The sequence below is a fragment of the Chrysemys picta genome, chromosome 21, assembly GCF_011386835.1.
Source record: "Chrysemys picta bellii isolate R12L10 chromosome 21, ASM1138683v2, whole genome shotgun sequence".
NCBI classification, from domain to species: Eukaryota; Metazoa; Chordata; order Testudines; family Emydidae; genus Chrysemys; species Chrysemys picta.
This window is the reverse complement of record NC_088811.1, coordinates 22,935,807-22,962,372: the sequence shown is the minus strand read 5'-3', so window position 1 is coordinate 22,962,372 and position 26,566 is coordinate 22,935,807. Positions and strand designations below refer to the sequence as shown.

Below are 26,566 nucleotides of genomic sequence, written 5' to 3'. Positions count from 1 at the left end.
ACTCAAAGGCGATAAAGCCATTGCGGAGAAATTAAATGAATTCATTGCATCGGACTTCACGGCTGAGGATGAATTCATGGCTGAGGAAAAATTGATTTAGTTTCTCCGCAATAGCTTTATGTCCTTCAGCATCTTGATCATCCAGTGGCCTCACTGTTGTACCTTTTAATTTCTGTTTCACTAACCTCCTCCTGAAGCTCATTCCTTTGTTGTTCTTTTGTTTTTTATTGGGGTATTTTTGGCTTTAACTTTAAAGAATGTTAAGTGTATCTAGTCCCCCTCACACTCCTCCCTCTCAAAACTCCCGTTATCCACTCCTGTTCACTAGCTCCTTTGGTCACTTAGGAGCAGGCCTTTTAAAGCCCGGGGCTTCCTGAGTAGCCCCGACCCTGGTTAAGGCTTAATGGGTGATAAAGGGCTAAGAGCTCAAAGCCTTGTTAAGAAGCTCTCAGCTTTGCCTAGCAAGTCGCTAGGCTCAGCACACAGTCCCCCAGATAAACAGCAATCCACTGAGGGATCACTGTATGGATTAGGATTGGTTTCCATTGTGATCCCTGCAATCCACCAAACTGCACGGAAACTCCCTTCTAAGAGCGGCTGAAAACAATTAGCTCAGTTTCCAGAGTTGTGTCTGATTGAGTTCTGGCAGGCAAATCTGAATACGTCTTCATCCCTTGCCTGGCTTGTGTGAAATAGAAGCAGATGGCTAATGCCAATGGGATTGAGTTAATCTAATGTGTAATGCAGTAAATTACACTTACATCTACTGGAAAAATAGGGGAAGGAAAATGCAGCAGTGCAGCGTGAAACATCTGCCTCATCACAATACAGCTTGTGATCACAACACAACATAACACAAGGTGAATTTTCAGAGAAAACAATACAATCAGAAGACTTGTCTCAGCCTGTGATTGCTTTGATAATGAGGAAGTTTAGATCAGTCAATGTGCCTTGCAGATGTTACCATGAACAATTCATTTGATGATGTTTTTCCAGATGTAACACAATCCCCAAAGAGCAAAGAAACTGGAATACATTTTAAGGATTTGGGGACTGCGGTTGACAGATTAAGATTTCATGTGTAAAAGGAAGATATTATGTATGTCAAATACTTTTTAGGTTGTGTAGCTGGGTGAATTACTTGGAAACAGCTAAACAGCAAAAGGAATTAAAATATTTCAGCTAGTGCTTAATGTAGCCAACTGTACATAAAATTTTGGAAAGGGGTGGGAAGGCAATGAGACAGGGTGGGGATGAAACATTCTTAGCATCTGATTTCATAGAACATGACAGAAATTCCTAGAGAAAACAACGGCAACTGAAAGCACTGAGCCCCCACTTTTGCATCCCTGTTCAGCCACTGTCACTCAGTCTCTTCTTTACCTTTGCTTTCTCAAAGTCCAAGTCCTTGCCGATGGTGGTGAGGAGGCGGCAAAGGCACTCCAGGGACTCTTCATCGTGGTTCTTAAGCAGCTTCACCACACAGTCATGCATGATGGCCTCTGTCAGCATTTTCAGTTTGAAGAGTTCACCAATGAATTTGATATTTCCGATGGATCTCCGTCGAGCCTTGTCCTTGGCCTCTTCCAGCTCCTCATGAAGCCGTGTCTTCTCCTCTGGCTGTAGAACAGAAAGGGGAATTCTAAAAGCATGCACATGGAAACCACACTGTAGCACACGCTTCTGAAAAGCTAGAGTTACTGCTGTTCACATCCCCACCCTCTTACTCCCCAAACTAAGAAACATATAATCACAAGGGCTTCAGTTAATGCAAACAGCTTTTGTTATTAAACCCAACCACAGCAACACAAGAAATCAAAATTTTCCAAAGCATTCATAGCAGTCCTTCAAGATTGCCTTGGCTGGGATGATTTAGTTGAGGTTGGTCCTGCGTTGAGCAGGGGGTTGGACTAGACGACCTCCTGAGGTCCCTTCCAACCCTGATCGTCTAGGATTCTATGACTGGACTATCAAAGATCACTGAGATTTTATTAAGAAACTCACAGTGGTAGCAGCTTCGAGCTCTTTTTGCTTCTTCTCAAAGACATCATCATCGGCTTTGTCTTTTTCAAATTCCTTCTGGCAACGATTCAGTAGCAACTTGCGGAAATTTACTGTGCTCCCAGGCTTATCTGCCATAGGTACTTTCAGCTGTATCCAATGGAAGAAAAACACAGGGAAAAGCACGGTTAAACCTTGCCATACAAAGGATCTGATCTAATCACTATCAGTTACATTTTATTACATATTTTATAAACAGTAATAGAAGAGCTTGAAAGGCTACTACAGTTAAGCATCTTTTCATTAAACAACCATATTTTTATGAGTTTCAGAATTCAGATATGAAAATTTTCTCCATACTAAACCTTGTCTGACAACATCTTAGCTTAGAAGTAGATTATGGTTTCCCTACAAAGAATCCTGTTTAAGATTCATGATTTTTTAAAATAAGAACATTTTAAAATGCATAATAAAAATTTGTATTTCAGATTCCAGAGCTATGCCACAACAATATATATTATTGTTAATAAACATTCACAGAGCAGTCTGTATGTATCGCCTATGTAACAGTACGCACACTGTAGCTAAATCTTATCAGGTCCATGATTTTTAGGGTTCATTTCAGAAATGTGCCACTCTGGGGCAGTGCTCCACCAATGATAAAAACAGGGAACAACACTTGGAAAAAAAAGGGTCATTCCCCAAATTTTACGGGTAAATGTTTCTTACCTTAAGTTTGGTGATTCGACCCTCCCCTATCTTGCCTGAAACTTTCTGATGCCTGAAATGGCTTTTCTGGAGGCAGTGCTTCTTGTCTCTGAGTGACAAGAGGTGCTATTTCTGGTAGGATTAGTTTTCTCCATCACTACCTCTCCTTCTCTGTTTTCCCTCCTCTTCTCTACTTCTACCCCTCTTTTCTCCACCCTCAATCTCCATTTTTCCTTTTTGCATTTTTAAAGTACCTATTGTGTTAGACGCTGTAACAGGTCTAATGACTGACACTAGTAGTGTGACTGATGCTTAACATAAGGAAAATCTCACTTTTACTGCCAATAGCATGGCCAGCAATCCTTGACTGTATTGTTTGTCATGGTGCACCATTAGGATAAAAATCACTCAAGTTTTATGTAGAATTGGAATTGTATGGCCAGGGCACAAGCCTGTAGCCTGGAATGAACTCTGGATTTGATGACGTCAATTCCAAAAAGGCATTACATTCTATCATAGATCAATAATAGTTCTTTAATCTGCATGTCCATTTCAAGATGGCATTTGCACCATTCTGCTACTGAATCACTACTGGAGTGCTTATGAAGTATCACATTGATGACCCGTGTATCTGTTTTCATGAGAGTCACTGCAGTAATGAGTCAGGATACCTATTTATTAGTTTAAAATGTGCCTCGATACAGATTTACATAATACACATCAAAGCCTTCTCTCTATCAAATAAATAACCAGCTTTAAAAAGGTGTGTAAATATGCTTTTACATAATATATCATAAACACTGCAAAAAGCCACTATAAGTGTAACTGAGAACACAGTTGAGAATACAAAACCATCAGTGATAATGAGACTCAAGACAAAGAGAGTGGATTGATTGTCAGAGCCCAGGGTCAGTTTGTGGGGCTGGAATTTAGGAATTGCCTCAGCTTTCTACTTGCAAACTGAACACATTTGCTCTGGAAATCAGTGACACAACTTGAATCTGGAATCCTGTTTTTATGGAGGTACCTTTAGGGCTGAACTGCAATTTAATCACAAAATTTTCAAAGGTGCTCAGCAACCCGTAGCTACAAATCTAGACACCATTTTAGCATCACTCCTAGTCAATTTCACTCTGGGTTTTCTGGGTGCGTGTGTGGCCAATGTATACATGTAAACACAATTTTGTAATATAGGATTTTCTCAGATACACTAAGAAGTTCAATAACAAATACTAAGGGGTATAATTCTGCCCTGGATGTGTTTACATTATTCCCATTTTAGTCCATGGGAATGATGTGCAGCAAGGGGAGAACTTACCCACAGGAAACTTCTGTTTGACTTTTGCCACTCTTACCGTTACAAGACATCTACACATATTTGCATAAGCCACAGAGAAGCTGGGCTCATCGATGGCTTTCTCAAAGACCAGGTCAATGACTCCTTTCAGCCTCTCTTCTGTGTCTACAGTCAGGTCTGTTACTTGCTTCATTAGCTGATTGAACATCTGTGGTGTCAATTTGTTTAAGATACTTCGTACCTTGCGGAACAGCTCCTAAACATGTCAGTAAAAACAGTAAGTGCAGAGCACAAACACAGCAAGATTATAGGAGGTGATCTGAATAATGAACTGGTATGCATTTTAAAGGTGAACCAAAAAGCTTTTAAAAGGAGTTTTTCAGATGCCAAGTCACTAACAGAATGTATATCCAGAACTGATCAGTAATACATACAGTGAAACCCCCAGACAAGTCCTTAAGTACAGTCCTATCTACTCCGTGTTAAAATTGCATTAATTATTACTCACAAAGAGAGGTTTACTATTATTTGAATTGCAATCTGTGGTGCTTTGAAACTATGAGTGATTTTCACTGTACTTGACAATTAACAGAATTTCACTATATCCCCATTCCAGTAGAGGCAGGCTCCACTGTACATTTTATAACAAAATACTTGAAAGTCAGTTCTGCTGCCACTTACCCACAAGATGGATTTTGTGGGTCTCTCCTGTAACAGTTGATAACTTCACCTAAAGGACCAGGAAGTGCAGGAAAATGCACTTCTCTCAGTTTTCTAACGTAAAAAGCGTTTCAGTTCACCTTTAATACTAACTCATCTATAGATTAACAGCAATAGAGGAAGGGGGCAACCCTTTCTAAAGTGCCTATGTGATTCAAAAGTAATGTAGGCAGTTAGGAACCAAAGTCTCATTGACTTTTAGTGACACAGGCTCCTAAATGCCTAAGTCACTTTTGAAAATAGGACTTGGGCACTTGAATTTTTTTTTTATCTGGGATAACTTTAGAAGCAGTCATTTATGTTCTATAGTTAAACTTAACTTGAAGCTTTTTTTTTTCATCGATAGCGGTAACAAGCTTTTACTATATTTACTCTAAGACAGATAATTTTATATTCATTTGGCCAACAAGCTTATATTTGGCAACTGGAACAAAATTCCACTGTACTTCAAAAATATTCCAGCTTATCCTCCCATGTCTCAGATCAAAAATTATACCACCAAGCAAATATCTGCATCTTCAGTGGTTATCCCATGAAAGAGCAGAGGGAGAGAAACCTAGAGAGAAAGTTTGAGATATAGCAGTGTTGGCATGGGCAGGACTTTGCAAGAGGGAAATCTATAAAAGAATCTTAGTGCCGCTCAGGCTCAGTACAGAAATACATTCTACAAGGGGATGAAAAGGAAGTTCTGTGTTACACTGAAAGTTTGAGGTTGTTTGTTTTTAAAGTGAAGGCAGAAATATTCAAGTAGAATAGCTGCATAAAAATAATCCTGGTAGAGACGTAGTAGGTTGTCTGGTATTTCCTGTCTTCACTCTCTTTATATATCAAGTGACCCAATTTTGACTCTGAATAAGAGTAAAAACAAAAAAAAAATAAGATCAGATCTGTGACTCAAACTGGACCTCAGTGCTGCTAGGGTTATTGTCCAGTACAACAGCAAGGACAAGAGTATCAAGAAGAAACTACAATTTTTCCAGTGTTAATAGAATGAAGTGTGTCTATTGAGGATTCAATTAGCCGTGTGTAAGACCACCCCAGAAATTCATTGGCGTTCATAAAGTGTATTAAGACTGTTCTCACCTGGGTTTTTATATTTTCTGGGTCCTCAGCCTGGCTGTCTCTTTTCAGACTTGGCTTCCAGGCATTTTCTGCTTTCTTCAGGTGTACATCTTCTTTCACACATACAGTGATGATCTTCCTGGGCTCCCTCCTCTGGCTTGGCTGTGATCTTCTTGGTCCAACATTCAACAACTAGGACAAAAAAATACCTTATTGTATCCCCTTTAATACTCACTGCTCACAATACATACACCAGTACTCAAGTAATAGCTGTGGGTGACAATACAATCAATCAACAATTCACCCTACTACTTTTATGAATTCCTCTCAGACAATAAACTGGTCTAGACCCCAGCTTGGAATCTATGCAATGCAGATTAAAGGGACAAACAGAAGACACTCTTCCCTCTGTCAGCCATCATCACAACTGAAATAGGATGACTGCTACCTATCAGTCAGAACCTCTTCTATCCCACCACACTGCTTAAGATCTGTGGAACTGATTCCCAGTGTCCAACAGAAAGTTTTGAAAAATAGAGACTATAAGATAGGAGGTCACAATAAAAGCATGTCTTAGGACAGTGGTTCCCAAACTGGGGTTCGTGAACCCCTGGGGGTTCATAAAATGTTACAGGGGGTTCTTGGAAAAAAATTCCCTAATGGTGGACAGTGCTATCCCTAGGGACCCCAGGCAGCACGGGGTCAGCAGCCCGGAGCCCCTGGACTTCCAAGAGCTAAGAGGATCAAAGCAAGCACATCTATCAAACTGAGGAGATTTAAACTTCAAGACTCCTTATAAGAAATGGAAAGGGAGGTGGCTATTTTTTGCTGTTTTTAAAATTAAATAGGCACCTAGTATTGTTTTTAAAATTATTATGATGAACACGTTTAAGCTTTATTGTAACGTGCGTTGTTTGCCTGGACTGCTCAAGACCAGAATGCTTGTGTAGGAACTCTTTGAGTTGGCTTCTTAAATACCTTCATGCTGTTTTACATCTCATATTCCTTGATGAAACATAGGAGTCTTGTCTTATAATAGGTTTATTCAAAGTGATACAAGCTACGAAAGTGAGATCTTGGAAGAGTGTTGTGTGACAAAGTTCCTCCTCTAACTTGGTGGGTCTTGCGCTTATTGGCGGATTTTCTTGCCTCAGAGATTCACCATGTGGGTTGGGGAACAGCCCAGAGACCTTCCCCTCTAGGAGAACCCACAGTCCAGGTCAATTGGGAGGTTTGGGAGGAACCCGGGCCCGCCCTCTACTCCGGGTTCCAGCCCAGGGCCCTGTGGACTGCAGCTGTCTATAGTGCCTCCTGTAACAGCTGCATGACAGCTACAACTCCCTGGGCTACTTCCCCATGGCTTCCTCCAAACACCTTCCTTATTCTCACCACAGGACCTTCCTCCTGGTGTCTCATAACGCTTGTGCTCCTCAGTCCTCCAGCAGCACACCCTCTCACTCTCAGCTCCTTGCGCCTCTTGCTCCCAGCTCCTCACACTCCCACCACAAACTGAAGTGAGCTCCTTTTTAAAACCCAGGTGCCCTGATTAGCCTGCCTTAATTGATTCTAGAAGCTTCTTCTTAATTGGCTCCAGGTGTCCTAATTAGCCTGCCTGCCTTAACTGGTTCTAGCAGGTTCCTGATTACTCTAGTGCAGCCCCTGCTCTGGTCACTCAGGGAACGGAAAACTACTCATCCAGTGACCAGTATATTTGCCCTCTACCAGACTCCTGTACCCCACTGGTCTGGGTCTGTCACATATCCCTCCCCCCCGCTCAACGCCAAGGGGTTGGGCAGCTTGGGACGCCAGACAGTGCACACGTGACAAGCCATCGGCGTTGCCATGACGGCTCCCTGCTCTGTGTTGCACATGGAACTGGAAAGGTTGGAGGGATAAAAACCATCTGGTCACCCTTGTGTTCTTCTCCTTGTTCCGCTGCATCCATTGAAGAGGGGCATGGTCGGTCACGAGGACAAATCTGCGCCCGAGCAGGTAGTAGCGCAATGTTTCCATGGCCCATTTTACAGCGAGGCATTCTCTCTCCACCACTGCATATTTTTGTTCCCTTGGAAGGAGTTTCCAACTGAGGTATAGAAAAGACGGTTACTCACCGTTGTAACTGTTGTTCTTCGAGATGTGTTGCTCATATCCATTCCATTAGGTGTGTGCGCGCCGCGTGCACGATCGTCGGAAGATTTTCTACCCTAGCAACACCGGCGGGTCAGTTGTGGAGCCCCCTAGAGTGGCGCCTTCATGGCGCTGAATATATACCCCAGCCGACCCGGCGCCCCCTCAGTTCCTTCTTGCCGGCTACTCCGACAGTGGGGACGGGGGGCGGGTTTGGAATGGATATGAGCAACACATCTCGAAGAACAACAGTTACAACGGTGAGTAACCGTCTTTTCTTCTTCGAGTGCTTGCTCATATCCATTCCATTAGGTGACTCCCAAGCCCAACTTAGGTGGTGGGGTCGGAGTGAGACATTGCTGTGTGTAAAACCGCTGATCCGAAGGCAGCATCGTCCCTGGACTGCTGCACTAGTGCATAGTGAGCTGTAAACGTGTGGACTGATGACCAAACCGCTGCTCTACAAATGTCCTGGATCGGAACTTGAGCCAGGAAAGCCGTCGAGGAAGCTTGGGCCCTCGTGGAGTGAGCGGTGAGGTGCGGTGCTGAGACACCTGCCAGGTCATAGCAAGTCCGGATGTAAGACGTAATCCAGGAGGATAGGCGTTGTGAGGAGACCGGTGAGCCTTTCATTCGGTCGGCCACTGCAACGAAGAGTTGCGTCGTCTTTCTAAAGTGCCTTGTGCGGTCAATATAGAAAACCAGGGCCCTGCGCACGTCCAGAGAATGCAAACGTTGGTCCTGGCGAGTAGCATGTGGTTTAGGATGAAAGACCGGGAGAAATATATCCTGGTTGATATGAAATGGAGAAACCACCTTAGGGAGAAAGGCAGGATGTGGGCGAAGCTGCACTTTATCCTTATGGAAAACTGTGTAAGGGGGCTCGGATGTAAGCGCCCTGAGTTCAGAAACGCGCCTTGCTGAGGTGATGGCTACGAGGAAGGCTGTCTTCCAGGATAGGTACAGAAGTGAACAGGTGGCCAGTGGCTCGAATGGAGGACCTGTGAGCTTGGAGAGAACCAGGTTGAGGTCCCACGTCGGAACGGGCTGACGTTGTTGTGGATACATCCGGTCTAAGCCCTTGAGGAATCTAACGACCATCGGGTTAGAGAATACCGAGGACGCGAGTTCTCCTGGGTGAAAGGCCGATATAGCGGCCAGGTGAACTCTAATTGAAGATATCGCCAACCCTTGCTGTTTTAGGGAGAGGAGATATTCCAATATGAGAGGAATAGGTGCCTGTGACGGGGGCGTGGCTCGTTGTTTGCACCAACAGGAGAACCGCTTCCACTTGGCCAGGTACGAGGACCGTGTTGAGGGCTTCCTACTGCTCAGCAGAATCTGTTGGACAGAATGTGAGCATTGCTGCTCTACCTGGGTGAACCATGGAGCAGCCACGCCGTGAGGTGGAGTGATTGCAGGTCGGGGTGACGCAGCCGGCCGTGGTCCTGAGAGATGAGATCCGGACATAATGGAAGCGGGATCGGTGTCTGAACTGAGAGCTCCAACAGCGTGGTGTACCAATGTTGTCTCGGCCACGCTGGGGCGATCAGAATCACCTGTGCCTGGTCTCTGCGCAATTTGAGCAGTACCTTGTGGACGAGAGGAAACGGAGGGAAGGCATAAAACAGGTGGTCTTTCCAGGGAAGGAGAAACGCATCCGAGAGGGAGCCCGGAGCTCGACCTTGCAGGGAGCAGAACACGTGGCACTTCCTGTTGTCTCGAGATGCAAACAGGTCTATCTGGGGAAACCCCCACTTCTGGAAAACGGAATGTATGATGTCCGGACGGATAGACCACTCGTGTGTCTGAAAGGACCTGCTGAGTCGGTCCGCTAAAGTGTTCTGGACTCCAGGGAGGAACGATGCCGTGAGATGGATTGAGTGGGCGATGCAGAAGTCCCACAGGCGAATGGCCTCTTGGCATAGAATTGACGAACGTGCTCCTCCTTGCTTGTTGATGTAAAACATGGCCGTGGTGTTGTCGATGAGAACTAACACACAGCGGCCACGTAGGAGATTGAGAAATGCATGGCACGCCAGGCGCACCGCCATCAATTCCCGAACATTGATGTGCAGGGCTAGCTGGGGTGCAGTCCACAGGCCCTGGGTATGGTGCTCGTTGAGATGGGCGCCCCAACCCAGAGATGAAGCATCTGTGACCAGGTGCAGAGAGGGTTGTGGGGCGTGAAACGGCATCCCCTCGCAAACCACACTGTGATCTAGCCACCAGGTGAGGGAGGTCAGGACCGAGTTCGGGACCGTGACCACCATGTTCAGGCTGTCCCGATGTGGGCGGTATATTGATGACACCCAGGTCTGGAGTGGGCGAAGCCGAAGTCTGGCATGCCTGGTTACGTACGTGCAGGAAGCCATGTGACCCAGCAGGGTAAGGCACGACCTCACCGTGGTAGTTGGGAAGGCCTTGAGCCCTTGAATGAGGCTCGTGATGGTGCAAAAGCGGTTGTCTGGCAGGATGGCTTGTGCACGCCTGGAGTCTAGAACTGCGCCGATGAATTCTATTCTCTGGGTAGGTTCTAGAGTGGATTTGTCCTTGTTGAGTAGGATGCCCAACTCGTTGAATGTGTGCACTATTATGTGGACGTGAGCTCGAACTTGCTCTTTGGTGCGACCGCGTACCAGCCAGTCGTCTAGGTACGGGAACACCTGTATCCCTTGCCGACGAAGGTACGCTGCCACGACAGCCATACATTTCGTGAACACCCTTGGGGCCGAGGATAGGCCGAAGGGAAGGACTGCAAATTGGTAGTGCACCTTGCTTACCACGAACCGCAGGAAGCGTCTATGAGGCGGGTAAATTGCGATGTGAAAGTATGCATCTTTCATGTCGAGGGCGGCGAACCAGTCTCCAGGATCGAGGGAAGGGATAATGGTCCCCAAAGAGACCATGCGGAACTTCAACTTTACTACGAATTTGTTGAGTCCGCGCAAGTCCAAGATGGGTCGCAGACCTCCTTTGGACTTGGGAATGAGGAAGTAACGGGAATAAAATCCCCTGCCCCTTAACTCCACTGGAACCTCCTCTATGGCCCCCATAGCAAGGAGCGTGGAAACTTCCTGTATAAGAAGTTGCTCGTGAGAAGGGTCCCTGAAGAGGGACGGGGAAGGGGGGGAGGAGGGGGGGATTGAAGAAAACTGGATAGCATATCCCCTGTCCACCGTGCGAAGGACCCAACGGTCCGAAGTTATAAGGGACCAGGCACGGTGGAAATGGGAAAGGCGATCCCGAAAGGAGGGGGCTGGATCCTGGGGGATGACTGGGGCGCCGTCCTCGACCGCACCTTCAAAAGTTCTGCCTGGGGCCTGAAGGTGGTCTAGGTGGCCCCTGGTTCTGACCGGGTTGAGGGCAGGTCCACCTTCGTCTACCACCTCGCCCTCGCCTCCGGGCCGAGTCCTGTCTCTGACGAGGCGGGGGGGGGGGGGTAGAAGCGCTGAGGCTGCGGTCTGAATGGCCTGCGCTGAGGGCCCACAACATGCATCCCCAGGGAACGCATGATCGTCCTGGAGTCCTTGAGGCTCTGCAAGCGAGAGTCCGTCTTTTCTGAAAACAACCCTTGTCCTTTGAAGGGTAGATCCTGCAGGGTTTGCTGCAGTTCCTGAGGCAGACCCGAAACCTGGAGCCAGGAGATCCTCCGCATAGCGATACCTGAGGCCAGGGTTCTCGCAGCAGAGTCCGCTATGTCTAAGGAGGCCTGTAAGGAGGTCCGAGCCACCTTCTTACCCTCCTCTACCAGGGCTCCAAACTCCTCCCTGGACTCTTGGGGAACCAACTCCTTGAACTTCCCCATAGAGTTCCAGGAGTTAAAGCTATAGCGGCTCAAGAGCGCCTGTTGGTTAGCCGCTCTAAGTTGCAGCCCTCCGGCTGAGTAAACTTTACGGCCGAATAAATCGAGGCGCTTAGCCTCCTTTGATTTGGGCGCTGCGGCCTGCTGACCGTGGCGCTCCCTTGCGTTCACTGATGCCACCACCAGTGAACACGGCTGGGGGTGGGTATACAAGTACCCGTAGTCTTTAGACGGGACAAAGTATTTCCTTTCCACCCCTCTCGCTGTGGGTGGGATAGAGGCAGGAGTCTGCCATATCGTAGATACATTGGCTTGTATCGTGCGGATCAGGGGTAACGCCACCCTCGATGGGGCATCCGCTCCGAGGATATTCACGATGGGGTCGTGCACCTCCACTATCTCCTCCGCCTGCAGGTCCATATTACGGGCCATCCTACGCAGAAGATCCTGGTGAGCCCGAAGATCTATTGGAGGTGGACCTGTGCACGATGTGCCCGCCACTGCCTCATCCGGAGAGGAAGAGGAAGATGCCTCCGGTGGAACAGGATCCAAGGGAGGGTCCTGGTCTCTCTGCTCCTGGGCCGGAGCATCACCTGCGCTTGAGTCCAGGGCGTCAGGTGGTGCGGACACGGAAGCCTCCATGCCCCCTGGCGGAGGCCGAGAGATGGTGGACTCCGGGGCCCTTCTAGCAGAGTGACCGGAGCGAGAGGTCGAAGCAACTGGAGCCCCTTGCGCCTGATGGTACGCCCACGGGGTCCAAAACGACCAGTGAGATGGGCCATGAGAATGGTCCTCTGTTATGTTCTGCCAATGGCCCAAGTCCTGTTCCTCGGCTTGCCCCTGAGGGGGGTATGCCGATCTCGAGAGGTCCTCCGAGGAGCGAGACACCGATCTCGATGGCCATGGCGGTGCCGAGAGCGTCGAGACGATTCCCGTGGGCTGCGGTGCCGCACGGTGCCGGTCCGGAGATGATCTATCTCCACGCGGTGCCGGCGATCGGTGCCGGGACCGCGACCGGTGCCGATGACCTCGTCGGTGCCGGGAGTCGGATCTGGACCTCGACGAGGACCTGGAGTATGCCCGGTACCGGGAGCGGCCTCTCGACGTCGAGCGTCGACCGTAGCGGTGCCGAGAACTACGTCTCGACGTTGATCGGTGCCGACGATCATAGCGGTGCCGAGACGTAGATCGGTGCCGCGAAGAAGATCTTGGCCGCGGGTGCGACCGGTGCCGAGGTGATATTCGGTGCCGGGACTGCGAGCGGCGTGGGGACCTGCTTCGGGACCTGGATCGGTGCCGAGGTTCCAGCCCTTGCGATGGAGGGCGCATCAAGGCAGGTTTCCCCCTTGACTGGACCGGGCGAGTCAACGGTGCCGTCGGTGCCGGTGGTTGAGGCGGTGCCGGCTCCGTGAGAGCTATTAAGTCTCTCGCCGCCGCGAAGGTCTCTGGCGTCGACGGGAGGCACTGTATCACCGCCGGCCTCGGTGGAGACGCCATCTGCACCGGACTCAACGGCCTCGGCGCCGGAGTCGACGGTGCTGGAGGCACCTGTTTCCGGTGCTCCACCGGCGGACGCGGCTCTACCCCCGGCACTGGGGGAGCCAGCGTCTTCGGCACGGAGGTCCCCGTCTTATGGGCTTTCTTATGCCCTGGGGATAATGACCGGCGCCGAGGCACTTGCTGTGCTTGCGGTGCCGACGAGGTCCGGTGCCGGGGAGGCTTATCTGACGCCACTCGCGTGGTCGTCATGGCCGGTGCCGCCGGGGCACTGCGCACCGAGGCGCTAGGTGCCGGGGCCTGACTTGTAGATGGAGCGTCCGGACTAAGTGCCGCCTCCATCAGGAGTTGCCGGAGCCGAAAGTCCCGCTCCTTCTTGGTCCTTGGTCTGAAGGCCTTACAGATCTTGCACTTATCTGTTTGATGGGACTCTCCCAGGCACTTCAGACAGGAGTCGTGCGGGTCGCTCGTGGGCATAGGCTTAGCGCAGGAGGCGCACAGCTTGAAGCCGGGAGCGTTGGGCATGAGCCCGGCCCCGCGGCCGGGGGAGAAAGGGGGAGACGACCCCCTTAATCCCCTGAACTATTATAACAACTAGAACAACTTTTAAAACTATTGAACTATTTAACTATAAACACTAGGACTATAACTATAACTATAACTGCGAATAACAAACTAAGCTAGGGAGAGTGGAGAACAGCTAAGCAGCGCTCCACAGTTCCAACGACCGTCAGGGGCGGTAAGAAGGAACTGAGGGGGCGCCGGGTCGGCTGGGGTATATATTCAGCGCCATGAAGGCGCCACTCTAGGGGGCTCCACAGCCGACCCGCCGGTGTTGCTAGGGTAGAAAATCTTCCGACGATCGTGCACGCGGCGCGCACACACCTAATGGAATGGATATGAGCAAGCACTCGAAGAAGAATTGGGTGTTCCTCCTCCCCGACCATCTGTGATAGAATGGCCCCCAACCCTACTTCCGATGCATCCATCTGCAGGATAAACTCCTTGGTGAAATCAGGGGCTATCAGTACGGGGTTATTGCAGAGGGCAGTCCATAGGTCTGTGAATGCTTCCTCTGCTGCGTCAGACCATCTCACCAGATCAGGTCCACGGGCTTTCACTAGGTCTTTCAGGGGGCTTGCCCTTGTGGCAAAGTGGGGGATAAATCATCGGTAATACCCCACCACCACTAGGAACGCCCGGACTTGTTTCTTGCGACTTGGTCGGGGCCAATTTTGGATGGCCTCTAACTTGTTCACTTGGGGTTTTACCAGATCTTTTCCCACAATGTAGCCAAGATATTTGGCCTCTGTAAACCCTACAGTGCACTTGGCAGGGTTTGCTGCAAGGCCAGCTCGCCTGAAGGTATCGAGGACTGCCTCCACCTTCTCCAGGTGGGTGTCCCAGTCTGGGGTATGAATGACCACATTGTCCAAGTAGGCAGCAGCATAACGGTTATGTGGGCGTAATAGCTTGTCCATGAGGCGCTGGAAGGTAGCTGGGGCCCCATGTAGTCCAAAAGGGAGGACAGTATATTGAAAAAGACCCTCTGGTATAGAGAACGCAGTCTTTTCCTTTGCGTCTTCTGCAAGGGGAATCTGCCAGTACCCCTTTGTCAAGTCTAGGGTAGTCAAGTACCGGGCATTACCCAGATGGTCCACTAGCTCATCTATGCGAGGTATGGGGTACGCGTCGAACTGGGATACTTGGTTTAGTCGCTGGAAGTCGTTGCAAAATCTTGTGGTGCCATCAGGTTTGGGCACCAGCACGATTGGGCCGGACCACTGACTGTGGGATTCTTCGATGATCCCCAACTCCAGAATTTTTTTTACTTCTGCTTTTATTTCCTCCCTTTTTGCCGCTGGCACCCGATAGGGCCTCACTGTTACTCTGGCCCCAGGGTTCATGACGATGTGGTGATATGTCTCGGTTGTTCGACCCGGTTTTGTCGAGAACACCTCTTGGTTCCGGAAGATCATCTCAGACACTTAATTCTTCTGGTCTGGTGTTAAATCGGGAGACACTGTCACCTGTTTGGAAAGCTTGTTTTCCTGGGTTAGGTCTTTTTGGACCGTTGTGCATGCCTCTTGTGCATGCCAGGGTTTCAGAAGGTTAACGTGATAAATCTGTTCTTGTTTTCTGCGTCCTGGCTGCCGCACCTTGTAGGTTACTTCCCCCACGTGTTCAACCACCTCATAGGGCCCCTGCCATTGGGCCAGAAGCTTGCTTTCTGCTGTGGGTACCAACACCATAACCCGATCCCCTGGTTGGAACTGTCGCACTTTTGCCTGGCGATTGTAATGGGTTCGCTGGGCCTCCCGTGCCTTCTCCAAATGTTCCCGTACAATAGGGGTAACCCGGGCTATCCGGTCTCGCATCTGCTTTACATGCTCTATTATATTTCTCCCCTTATTGGGTTCCTCTTCCCAGATCTCTTTGGCGATATCTAGTATGCCCCGGGGGTGACGCCCGTATAATAACTCGAAGGGGGAAAACCCAGTTGAGGTCTGTGGTACCTCCCAGATAGCGAACATAAGGTAGGGTAGTAGGGTGTTCCAATCCTTCCCATCCCAACTTACCACCTTCCTTATCATAGCCTTGAGGGTTCAGTTAAACCTTTCTACCAACCCATCAGTCTGTGGATGGTAGACCGAAGTTCTCAGGGTATGTATATGGAGCAGCATACAGAGGTCCTTCATTAGCTTCGACATAAACGGGGTTCCTTGGTCGGTTAATATCTCCTTTGGTAGCCCCATTCGGGCAAAGATCCCCACCAGCTCTTTGGCTATAGTTTTAGAGGCCGTGTTCCGCAGGGGGACGGCTTCTGGGTAGTGAGTAGCATAGTCCAAAACAATGGACAATGGACTCGGTGGCCCTGAGCCGTCTTCATCAGGGGTCCATGGCAATTCGCTCGAAGGGGACCTCTATGATGGGAAGTGGTACTAAAGGTGCCCTCAAGTGGGGACAGGGACTGTGCAGCTGACACTCTGGGCAGGAGGCACAGTACCGCCGCACTTCTTCATGTACTCCGGGCCAGAAGAACCGTCATAGGACTCGTGCTAGGGTCTTCTCTACCCCCAAATGCCCCCCAAAAAGATGACTACGAGCAAGACTTAATACAGCGTTCTGGTGTTTTTGAGGTACTAGGATCTGCTGTACCGTCTGCCCCTGTACTGGTGCAACCCGGTATAAGAGATCCTTCTTCATTATGAAGTAGGATCCTGGTCCCTGGGTTTTTCCTTCCACGGGGACCCCATCTATTTCAGTCACCTCCTTCCTAATGTTGTCATACCTTGGGTCTTCTGCCTGGTCCTGTCCAAAATTTCCTCTCCCGGGGCTAATCTGCCCAAGATCTAGGGGCCCAGTCTCTGTTGCCTCTACTGGTTCAGAAGCATTAGGGTGGGGGTCAGACTCAGGTGCTTCTCCCTCCTGCGTGGCCTCCTTTTCAGCTGCGTGGGTCCGCCTACCTACAAGAGCAACCCTCTGGCTTTGGGTCAGTATTCGGGTTCCCAAGGCCTTAGCTGCCCTTCTTTCCCTTTTTGTCTTTCTACCTGGCTGGGAGTGGAGAACAAATCTGGGGATATTTCAGAGAAGATTGGGGGTTGACAGTCTGCTGTGGATGCCTCATCAATTTTAGGGTCCCCATCTTTCTCCAAACCCCCTACTGGGAGTAAGTTTCCAAACCCTGGGAAGTCCCTCCCTATGAGCACCGGGTATGGGAGTTTAGGGACTACACCTGCTGCTACCTCAGTAGTGTTCCCTTGGATCTCGATTTTTACTGGGATGGTGGGGTAGTAACTAACTGTCCCATGGACGCATGTTATCCCTGTACGTTTAGCCTGCAGCAGCTGACTACACTTCACGAGCTTCCCTGAGATAAGTGTGATAGCACTCCCCGAATCAACCAGTGCCGTGGTCCCTACCCAATTTAGTTTCATTGGTCTGGTATACATATGTGGGGTTAGTGAGACCCCCAAAAGGTGGATTAGGGAGCACGGATCTGCCCAGTTCCCCAGGTTACACTGCATAGGCTCCTCAGCATTGGGACACTGTGCAGCTATGTGTCCCCACTCCCCGCAGGCATAACATCTGTATGGAGCCCTAGGCGTTCCCCGGTCTCTTGGTTTGGGCAATCTAACATCACGATCCTCTTCTCCCTCAGTGGCCTCTTTGTGGCCTCTAATGGGCCTTCAGCCCCTCTCTTTTTCCACTTGGGCCCTCCTGGTGGCCCAGTCACCCGAACTTTAGGGCTTGGTGCTGCTAGTTTAACCCGGGGTGCCTCTTCCTTAACTGGTCGGGTCAGCTCCCTCACTGTCCTTCACCTCTCTACCAGGGCGACAACCTCATCATAGGTGGAGAGTTCGTTCTGGCTTACCCAGGCACGAAGGTCTGGTGGTAGTCCCCTCATGTATCGGTCGATGACCAGAACCGCTAGTATCTCTTCCAGACTCCAGGACTCTGTTTGCAACCACTTTCGTGCGAGATGGATGAGGTCATACAATTGGGACCGCAGGGTTTTGTCTTCCTGGTACCTCCAACCATGATACTGCTGGGCCCGCACTGCTGTCGTTACCCCAGATCTGGCCAGGATCTCTGCTTTCAGCTGGAGGTAGTCTGCCGCAGCCTCTTCAGGCAGCTCATGGTAGGCCTTCTGGGCCTCCCCACACAGGAATAGGGCAAGGATGCCAGACCACTGATCTTGAGGCCAGGCCTCCCGTACGGCTGTCCTCTCAAAGGCCAGAAGGTTTGCCTCTACATCATCCTCCCGTGTCATTTTCTGCAGCCAATGGCTGGCCCGTATGAGCCGCGTCCCATCATGGCCGCGATTCAGCTCTGTAAGTGATTTTACCTGGTTTACCATTTCCGCAACATAGCTCGGTCTTGAGCAGACTGGTCCATCAGCAGGCAATTAGTCTCTTGCTGCAGCCGCACTGTCTCCTGTTGGTCGGCTGCCTGGACACGGGTAGCCTCCTGCTGGGCCGCCGTAGCTTGTATCAGTGCCCGCACTACGTCATCCATTGTGGTGAAAAAAAATAAACCCTCTTCCTTTTTTTTTTGTTTTTTGTTTAAATCACCCTCCTTCTTCCGCCACGCTGTGCACCCCAAGATCCCACTCCTGACACCAGTGTGACAAAGTTCCTCCTCTATCTTGGTGAGTCCTGCGCTTATTGGCGGATTTTCTTGCCTTAGAGATTCACCATGAGGGTTGGGGAACAGCCCAGAGACCTTCCCCTCTGGGAGAACCCACAGTCCAGGTCAATTGGGAGGTTTGGGGGGAACCCGGGCCCGCCCTCTACTCCGGGTTCCAGCCCAGGGCCCTGTGGACTGCAGCTGTCTATAGTGCCTCCTGTAACAGCTGCATGACAGCTACAACTCCCTGGGCTACTTCCCCATGGCTTCCTCCAAACACCTTCCTTATTCTCACCACAGGACCTTCTTCCTGGTGTCTCATAACGCTTGTGCTCCTCAGTCCTCCAGCAGCACACCCTCTCACTCTCAGCTCCTTGCGCCTCTTGTCCCAGCTCCTCACACTCCCACCACAAACTGAAGTGAGCTCCTTTTTAAAACCCAGGTGCCCTGATTAGCCTGCCTTAATTGACTCTAGCAGCTTCTTCTTAATTGGCTCCAGGTGTCCTAATTAGCCTGCCTGCCTTAACTGGTTCTAGCAGGTTCCTGATTACTCTAATGCAGCCCCTGCTCTGGTCACTCAGGGAACAGAAAACTACTCATCCAGTGACCAGAATATTTGCCCTCTACCAGACTCCTGTACCCCACTGGTCTGGGTTTGTCACAGTTGCCATTTTCATAATGTAATAAAAATACTGTAATGATAAATAAGAACTTAAGAATGGCTCTACTGGGTCAGACCAAGGGTCCATCTAGCCCAGTATCCTGTCTTCCGTCAGTGGCCAGTGCCAGGTGCCCCAGAGGGAATGAACAGATCAGTTAATCATCAAATGATCCATCCCCTTTCGCTCATTCCCAGCTTCTGGCAAACAGAGGCCAGGGACACTTAATAATAAACAGTGTGTAATAAGCATGTCATAAAAACAAATTTTATATTTCCAAGATCACTGCTTTTATAATTTATACTCAGGTAAACGAGAAAATCCCTGGAAATATTCATTTTTAGGAGCGGGTTAGCAAGACTTGACATTTTACTGAAAGGGGTTCAAAGGTTGGGAACCACTGTTCTAGGACTAAGCAGCATCTTCCTGTCTATTTTAAACATGCAAGCTCAGGCTAGTAAGTTATGTTTTTGGTAAAACTGCTAGCCTATTATTGACGTTTCAACTGAATTTGATTTTAAACAACAAAGCTATTTTTCAGTTGCACATAAAAAAGAGGATCAATTCACCTGAGGCTGAGTAATCAAAACTGATGTGATTCAAATTATCTCTAAACTTCACTGCTGGAGGAATGTAAACTTTTCTTTTGAAAGATGGCACTCACCACCTCCCACAGAGCACACAGCGTAGGACAGTTTACCCCATTCAAAACCACACATAAACAATGCTGATGGTACAGTAGAGAAAGATCATTTGTATTGGAAAAAGGGTATAACACACACGCTTCACCAGAGTAATCTTTGGACTCTTGTTTAAATACTAAATATACTGAATGGTGCACTAACTCTCATATCTCTGATAACAATGCCTGATTACTCAATATTAAGTTACATGTTTTGTCAACGAACAGTCCTTTAACACTTGTTAACAAAACATATTTGACACCTTTTCTGTGCTGTACACAACTTTTACATAAAATTTTGGACACTTCAAAAGCCAATCTCTATTTGACAAAGTGATTAATCCACATTGTTGAAGCAAAATCATCTGAGTTATTCAAATGGCTAAACTGATTACATAAAAAAAATATGCTTGTGGACTGATGCCCTGCATGCCAAGTTTCAGCCTAAAACACATTTTTGGCAGAGTTAGAAAACCCCTGAGTATAGGCACTTATAATAGGAATGTTAAACACTTCACTTTGACGGCATAAATGCTTGCTGCTGATAAAAAAAATCACAATATACTAATGGTCACTGATGGAGTTTAGTTTGGCTTTCATTAAGTGATAATGCCAATGGAATCAAATATTGTCACAGGATAATGATCTCACGCACTTACATGCTTCATAAACCATGACAAAGCACTGAAAAGAGTTATGTGGTATAGAGATTTGTGTACTAATCTACTAGCCTTTGACATATGAAGTCATGCATTCAGATCTAATTCCAGGACACACATAAATGAGTCTAACAGTCTCATCCTAGTTCTCATTTGTGCACACTATAAAAGCCACATGATTGCACAAGTAAATCCATCACACCGACAAGATTAGCAGATCCGTATTACAGTGTATTGGCAGACACAACTGTGTGGAAATGTATACAGCACTTGCTTGCACTACGCCTTGTTGAAATCCATGCCATCAGTCACTTCAGTTCCATGACTACTGAAAATTCACTCCCCATTTTCATCAAAACATGCTCGCTCTGGTTTGATATAACAAAATCTGCTTAGAACCTAATCAATTTATAACCAATATTACAAAGTACCTATTCAAGGCTCTAAGTGCCTTTGCAAATGTACAACCACGTAAGACAGAAACTGTACTTCATGCTAAAACCAGAAAACAGCCAACTAGACACAAAATCAAACCCAAACACTATCTGCTTCAGCCATAAACTCCAGCCCTTATCATGCCTCATCCTTCCCAAAAGGCTAAGGCTTGGTCTACACTCAGTATAACTACGTTGCTCAGGGGTGTGGATTTTATATCAGTATAATTTCGTCACTCGGGAGTGTAGAAAATCCACACCACTGAGTGACGTAGTTCTAAGTCCCTAGCCCCTGGAGTAGACAGTGCTATGTTGATGAGAGGGCTTCTCCTGTCAATACAGCTACTGCCTCTCTCAGGGAGGTGGAGTACCTTCCCCTTGGCGTAGGTAGCGTCTTCAGTAAGCACTACAGGGGCTCTGCTGCAGCTCTGTATGCGTAGAAAAGCCTTAAGTAAATAAAAGAGTTTGCAGGGTGCCCTGAAAGTAAACAGATTTGGGCTTCTTCCTAAACTGAGGGCCCTTCATGGAAAACAGCTTGCCAGAAGCCCCCTCTCTTTTACACCAACGGGGTTCCAGCTTGAGGGACCCTTCATTAACTGCAGCTGTGCCAGTAAAGCATGGGGTGAGAGCTATCAAATAGGCAAATCCCAAAACATTTAGAGCTTATAGACACATTTAGGGCTTATAGACACATACAGTAACTCCTCGCTTAAGCGGAATGATGTTAAATGAACCCAATTTCCCCATAAGAATTAATGTTAGGTTCCAGGGAATTTTTTTTCCACCAGACACAAGACTATATATACACACACACACACACACACACACACACACACACACACACACAGTATAAGTTTTAAACAAACAATTTAATACTGTACACAGCTATGATGATTGTGAAGTCTGGTTGAGGTGGTGGAGTCAGAGGGTGGAATATCCAGGGAATGCCTTGCTGCTAAATGATGAACTAGCACTTTTCTGAGCCCTCCAGGGTTAACACATTGTTGTTAATGTAGCCTCGCACTCTACAAGGCAGCATGAATGAAGGGAGGAGACCCAGCATGTCATAGAGAGACAGACACACACAATATGTGTGAGAGAGAGAGAGAGACACGCATTGCCCCTTTAAGTATGCTGACCCCACTCTAAGTACACGGCCTTTTTAAGTAGATCAGCAAGTTGAGACAGCAGTTGCCTCTGTCCTGAGCTCTGTCGTGTTCCCAGCCTGCTCTGTGGAGAAGGGTACAGGAGCGGGGGAAGAGGAACACCCTGACATTATCACCTATCTCCCCCCCCACCCGCACAGCAAGCAGGAGGCTTCTGGGAGCAGCTCCAAGGCAGTGGACCGAAGAAGCACGTGGCACTAGATTATCAGGTTTGGAAGGGACCTCAGGAAATGATCTAGTACAACCCCCTGCTCAAAGCAGGACCAATCCCCAGACAGATTTTTGCCCCCAAATCCCTAAACGGCCCCCTCAAGGATTGAACTCACAACCCTAGGTTTAGCAGGCCAATGCTCAAACCACTGAGCTATCCCTCCTCGCTAAGGGGAGGGACAGCTAAACTGCCTGACAATTGATAGCCTGCTGGGCAGCTGCCGCACAGGGAACTTAAGGGAGCTGATAAGGGGACTGCCTGCCCACCCTGGTTCCAAGCCCCCACCAGCTAGCTCCAATGGGCAGTGGACAAAGCAGGCGACTGCCAAGCAACGTTATAAGGGAGCACTGCACCACTTTAAGCGAGCATGTTCTCATGGAAAACTTTGGCTCCGAGCCCGTCAGAGTAAGCCGCTGGCGAGTCGAGACTTTTGTTTACTTGGAGCATCCGCAGGCATGGAGCCCCTCAGCTCCCTGTGGCCGCAGTTCGCCGTTCCCAGCCAATGGGAGCTGGTTCGCATTTGTTTACTCGGATGCTCCAAGTAAACAAAACTACAATGTATTAGATCAGGGATTGGCAACCTTTGGCACACGGCCCGCCAGGGTAAGCACCCTGGCGGGCCAGGCTGGGTTGTTTACCTGCAGGTTTGGCCGATCGTGGCTCCCACTGGCCGCGGTTCACCGCTCCAGGCCAATGGGGGCAGCGGGAAGCGGTGCGGGCTGAGAGATGTGCTGGCCGTTGCTTCCTGCCGCCCCCACTGGCCTGGAGCAGCGAACTGCAGCCAGTGGGAGCCGCGATCGGCCAAACCTGCGGATGCGGCAGGTAAACAAATCGGCCCGGCCCGCCAGGGTGCTTGCCTGGTGGGCCGCGTGCCAAAGGTTGCCAATCCCTGTATTAGATATTCAATTCAATGATTCCATAGAGTTTAAAATCATCAAATTTTGGTGTACACCCGTTTAAAGGCCGACCCCCACTCTTTGATGTGTCACTTCTTTACCAAAAATATTCGGCTTATGAACAAGTATATACTGTATATTAAATGGCTGAGGTAGAATTCATTATTTTGCCTGATGGGCATTGGTGCCATAGTGGCAGACGTTGACTAGACCAGTGTAGTCTTTTTGAAACCGGTTTGGTTTACAGGACAGACCTTCAATAGATCAAAGCGGCAAATCCAGAAAAGTAGTTTTTAAAAAGAATAATATTTATATTTGTGAATAAACTGATTTCAAATTGGCTGAATGTTTGTGGTTGGCTTTTAAAATCCCTCTCAGTGAATAGTAGTCTGCCGGGAATGATTTATGTTAAAAATACATTATATTATAAGCTTTTTGCGGCAGAAACTGAATTTTGGTCTGTGTTTGTGCTGCCTAACACAATGGGGGCCTAGCTTTTTGCAAAAGCAAAAGCAAAAAGCCTGAGACTCCTTGTTGGTACCAAAATACAAATAACTACTACTATTAATAATAATTAATTATATAGCACCTTCAATAATAATGCTATCACTTTACACTTCTATAGCACCTTCCATCCAAGGATCTCAAAAGTATCTAACAAACTCACAAAACACCTTCCTTACAGATGGGGAAAACTCTAAAGGACTTGTCAGGTGAGTCAGCAGCACAGCAGGGAATTCACCAGGGCCGGTGCAACCATTTAGGCAAACTAGGTGGCTGCCTAGGGTGCCTAGTGGTTGGGGGTGCCTAAAAGCCCGCTCAGGCGAGGAGGTGGAGTGGAGGTGAGCTGGGGCGGGGGGGGGGCTCGGGGAGGGGGGGAGCGCACAGGGGAACCGCTCCCCGCCCCAGATCACCTCCACCCTGCCTCCTCCGCTGAGCACACAGCCCACAAGTCTGTGAGGGGAGAATTAGAACGGCACTGGCGTGCTCAGCGGAGGAGGCGGAGCCAAGGTGAGCTGGGGCAGGCTCCCTAGGCGGGATTAGCTGCCGTGGGGGGGAGTCTCCCCAGGAGGGGTTAGCTTCCGTGGGGGGCTCCCCAGGCGGGGTTAGCTGCCGTGGCAGGGGAGTTTCCCCAGGTGGGGTTAGCTGCCGCAGGGGGGGGCTCCCCGGGCAGGGTTAGCTTCCATGGTGGGGGAGAGTCTCCCCAGGCGGGTTAGCTGCCACAGAGGGGGGGGCTCCCCGGGTAGGGTTAGCTTTCGCAGGGGGTGTGTGTGTGTGTCTTCCCAGGCGGGGTTGGCTGCCGTGGAGGCGGGGTTAGCTGCTGTGGAGGCGGGCTCCCCGGGCAGGGTTAGCTCCCACAGTGAGGGGGTAGCTGCTGCGGGGGAGGGGCTCCCTGGGAGGGGGGGGTGGCGGGCTCCCCGGGTGGGGGGCTGGGTTAGCTGCCACGGGGGGGTGGGGTTAGCTGGGTGTGTGTATGCGTGTGGGGGGCGGGGCGGGGGGGAGGCAAGGTGGAAGCTTTGCCTAGGGCGTGAAACTTCCTTGCACCGGCCCTGGAACTCACAAATAGTAAAATGGGGCCCTAGTGTCTTCTTTCTGGTTTAGCTTAGAATCATAGAATATCAGGGTTGGAAGAGACCTCAGGTGATCATCTAGTCCAATCCCCTGCTCAAAGCAGTACCAACACCAACTAAATCATCCCAGCCAGGGCTTTGTCAAGCCAGGCCTTAAAAACCTCTAAGGAAGGAGATTCCACCACCTCCCTAGGGAACCCATTCCAGTGCTTCACCACCCTCCTAGTGAAATAGTGTTTCCTAATATCCAACCTAGACCTCCCCCACTGCAACTTGAGACCATTGCTTCTTGTTCTGTCCCTTCTTAGAATATAATTAAACTAATCCAAATCCCTCAGAAACATCCAGGAAACCAAAGAAGGCTAGCTGCTCCTCTTTATGCTCATCTGGGTAAATTTTTCTCTTCGTACACAAGTAGGCCTCATTTGTTTCTATATTTTTCAGTTTTCATCTGTATCATAAATATCTCTCTTGGTTCTATTTTGAGTAACTCTGAATTATCTCCCCATGTTATTTTGTTTGAAATTTGCTATTTCTGAAATGACAGACAGCCAAAAAGCAGGGTCGCCCGGGGGAGGGAAGTGGAGCAATTTGCCCCAGGCCCCGGGCCTCTCAGGGGCCCCCACGAGAATATAGTATTCTATGGTATTGCAACTTTTTTTATGGAAGGGACCCCAGAAATTGCTTTGCCCCAGGCCCCCTGAATCCTCTGGGCGGCCCTGCCAAAAAGAAGCAAAGAAAGAAAGTTGTCATTTGTTGAGAGCTTATTAACTCTGAGCTGGCATCATTTTGCGAGCAGGGATTAGGTGGTGGGCTTCAGTGGTTTATGGGCATGGCCTGTGTAAAAGTGAAATGATGAGAGTGGACATACACTGCCAATACAGATGTTGGTGCATTTTACAAGAGGATAACATTTGATTTTTCTAGGCTGAAATCCCTCTCATCCTATAATAAATAATAATATAGGATACCAGGTTTGTTAAATACGGTTACCTTTAAAACCTACCCTAAAAATGCACAGTAAGAAACTATTTTTTAAAGGCACAAATGTAAAATGTATGTTATGCGCTGAATGCTCCAAACGAACGGGGTAAGCAGGACTTACCTTGTCTCCCCCTTTCCACAGGTCTGCAAAGTGCAGACCCCTTGCGGATCCTGCTCAGGCCAACGTCCCAGCATGCCCTCTACTGGTGATGTCCCACCCACCACTGAAGAGACTGCCTAGAGGGGTACAATGCAAGTCTTGTTTTTTGTTTTTTACAGTATTGCATCTTTTTGTAAAGTTTTCTGTTAATTTTATTCTCTGTAAACAATACAATTATGAAAAAGAAAACTTTACAGAAAGGTGCAAAATTTGGGGCGGGGTGGGGGGAGATAAGGAGGGATTTGGCTTACCCCTATTGGCAGGTTCCTCAATGGTGGGTGAGATGAGACCAAGAGAGGGCATGCTGGGGTGCCACACCGAGCCACAGAAGGTAATCCGGGGTTGTTCTGCACTTTGCAGGCCTGCCGATAGAGAAAGAGCAATGTTTAAATAACTAAGATGCTAAGCATCTCTTTTACTGTTTATTTGAGACATCCAGCACATAAAAAGGCCATTATTTACTGTAACTGGAGGTTCTTTGAGATGTGTGGTCCCTATCTGGATTCCACCGAGAGTTATGCATGCACACCATGCCTTCGGATTCGGAGAATTTGAAAGTAGTGTCTGTTGGCCTGCGCATGCGCCTTGACTCATCTTGCACTTCTGTCAGAGGCAATAAAGGACGTGGTGGACCGACCACATCTCCAGTTCCTTCTCTACTGCAAATTTGACAAATATGCAGCAGAGGGGAAGGAGGGTGGGACTGGAATACAGATAGAGACCACGCATCTCAAAAAACCTCCAGTTACAGGTAAGTAACCTCCTCTTCTTCGAGTGATGGTCCCTACTGTATTGCC

At 48.9% G+C, this 26,566-nt stretch overlaps 1 protein-coding gene across 46 annotated transcripts in view; it reads right to left on the bottom strand.

Annotated features, from left to right (window-relative positions):
• EIF4G3 (eukaryotic translation initiation factor 4 gamma 3) overlaps nt 1–26,566 on the bottom strand; it is a 408,790-nt gene that overhangs the window by 73,753 nt on the left and 308,471 nt on the right. For 40 of the 46 annotated variants that reach the window (XM_065574796.1, XM_065574797.1, XM_065574798.1 and 37 more), the window contains 5 exons: nt 26,021–26,131; nt 5,810–5,980; nt 4,065–4,262; nt 2,005–2,151; nt 1,384–1,620 (listed from right to left, as the gene is read on the bottom strand). In XM_065574796.1, coding sequence (XP_065430868.1) covers nt 1,384–1,620; nt 2,005–2,151; nt 4,065–4,262; nt 5,810–5,980; nt 26,021–26,131 — 864 coding nt within the window. The remainder of the gene's footprint in view (nt 1–1,383; nt 1,621–2,004; nt 2,152–4,064; nt 4,263–5,809; nt 5,981–26,020; nt 26,132–26,566) is intronic. The other 6 variants (XM_065574810.1, XM_065574812.1, XM_065574815.1 and 3 more) reach the window with 1 other exon arrangement.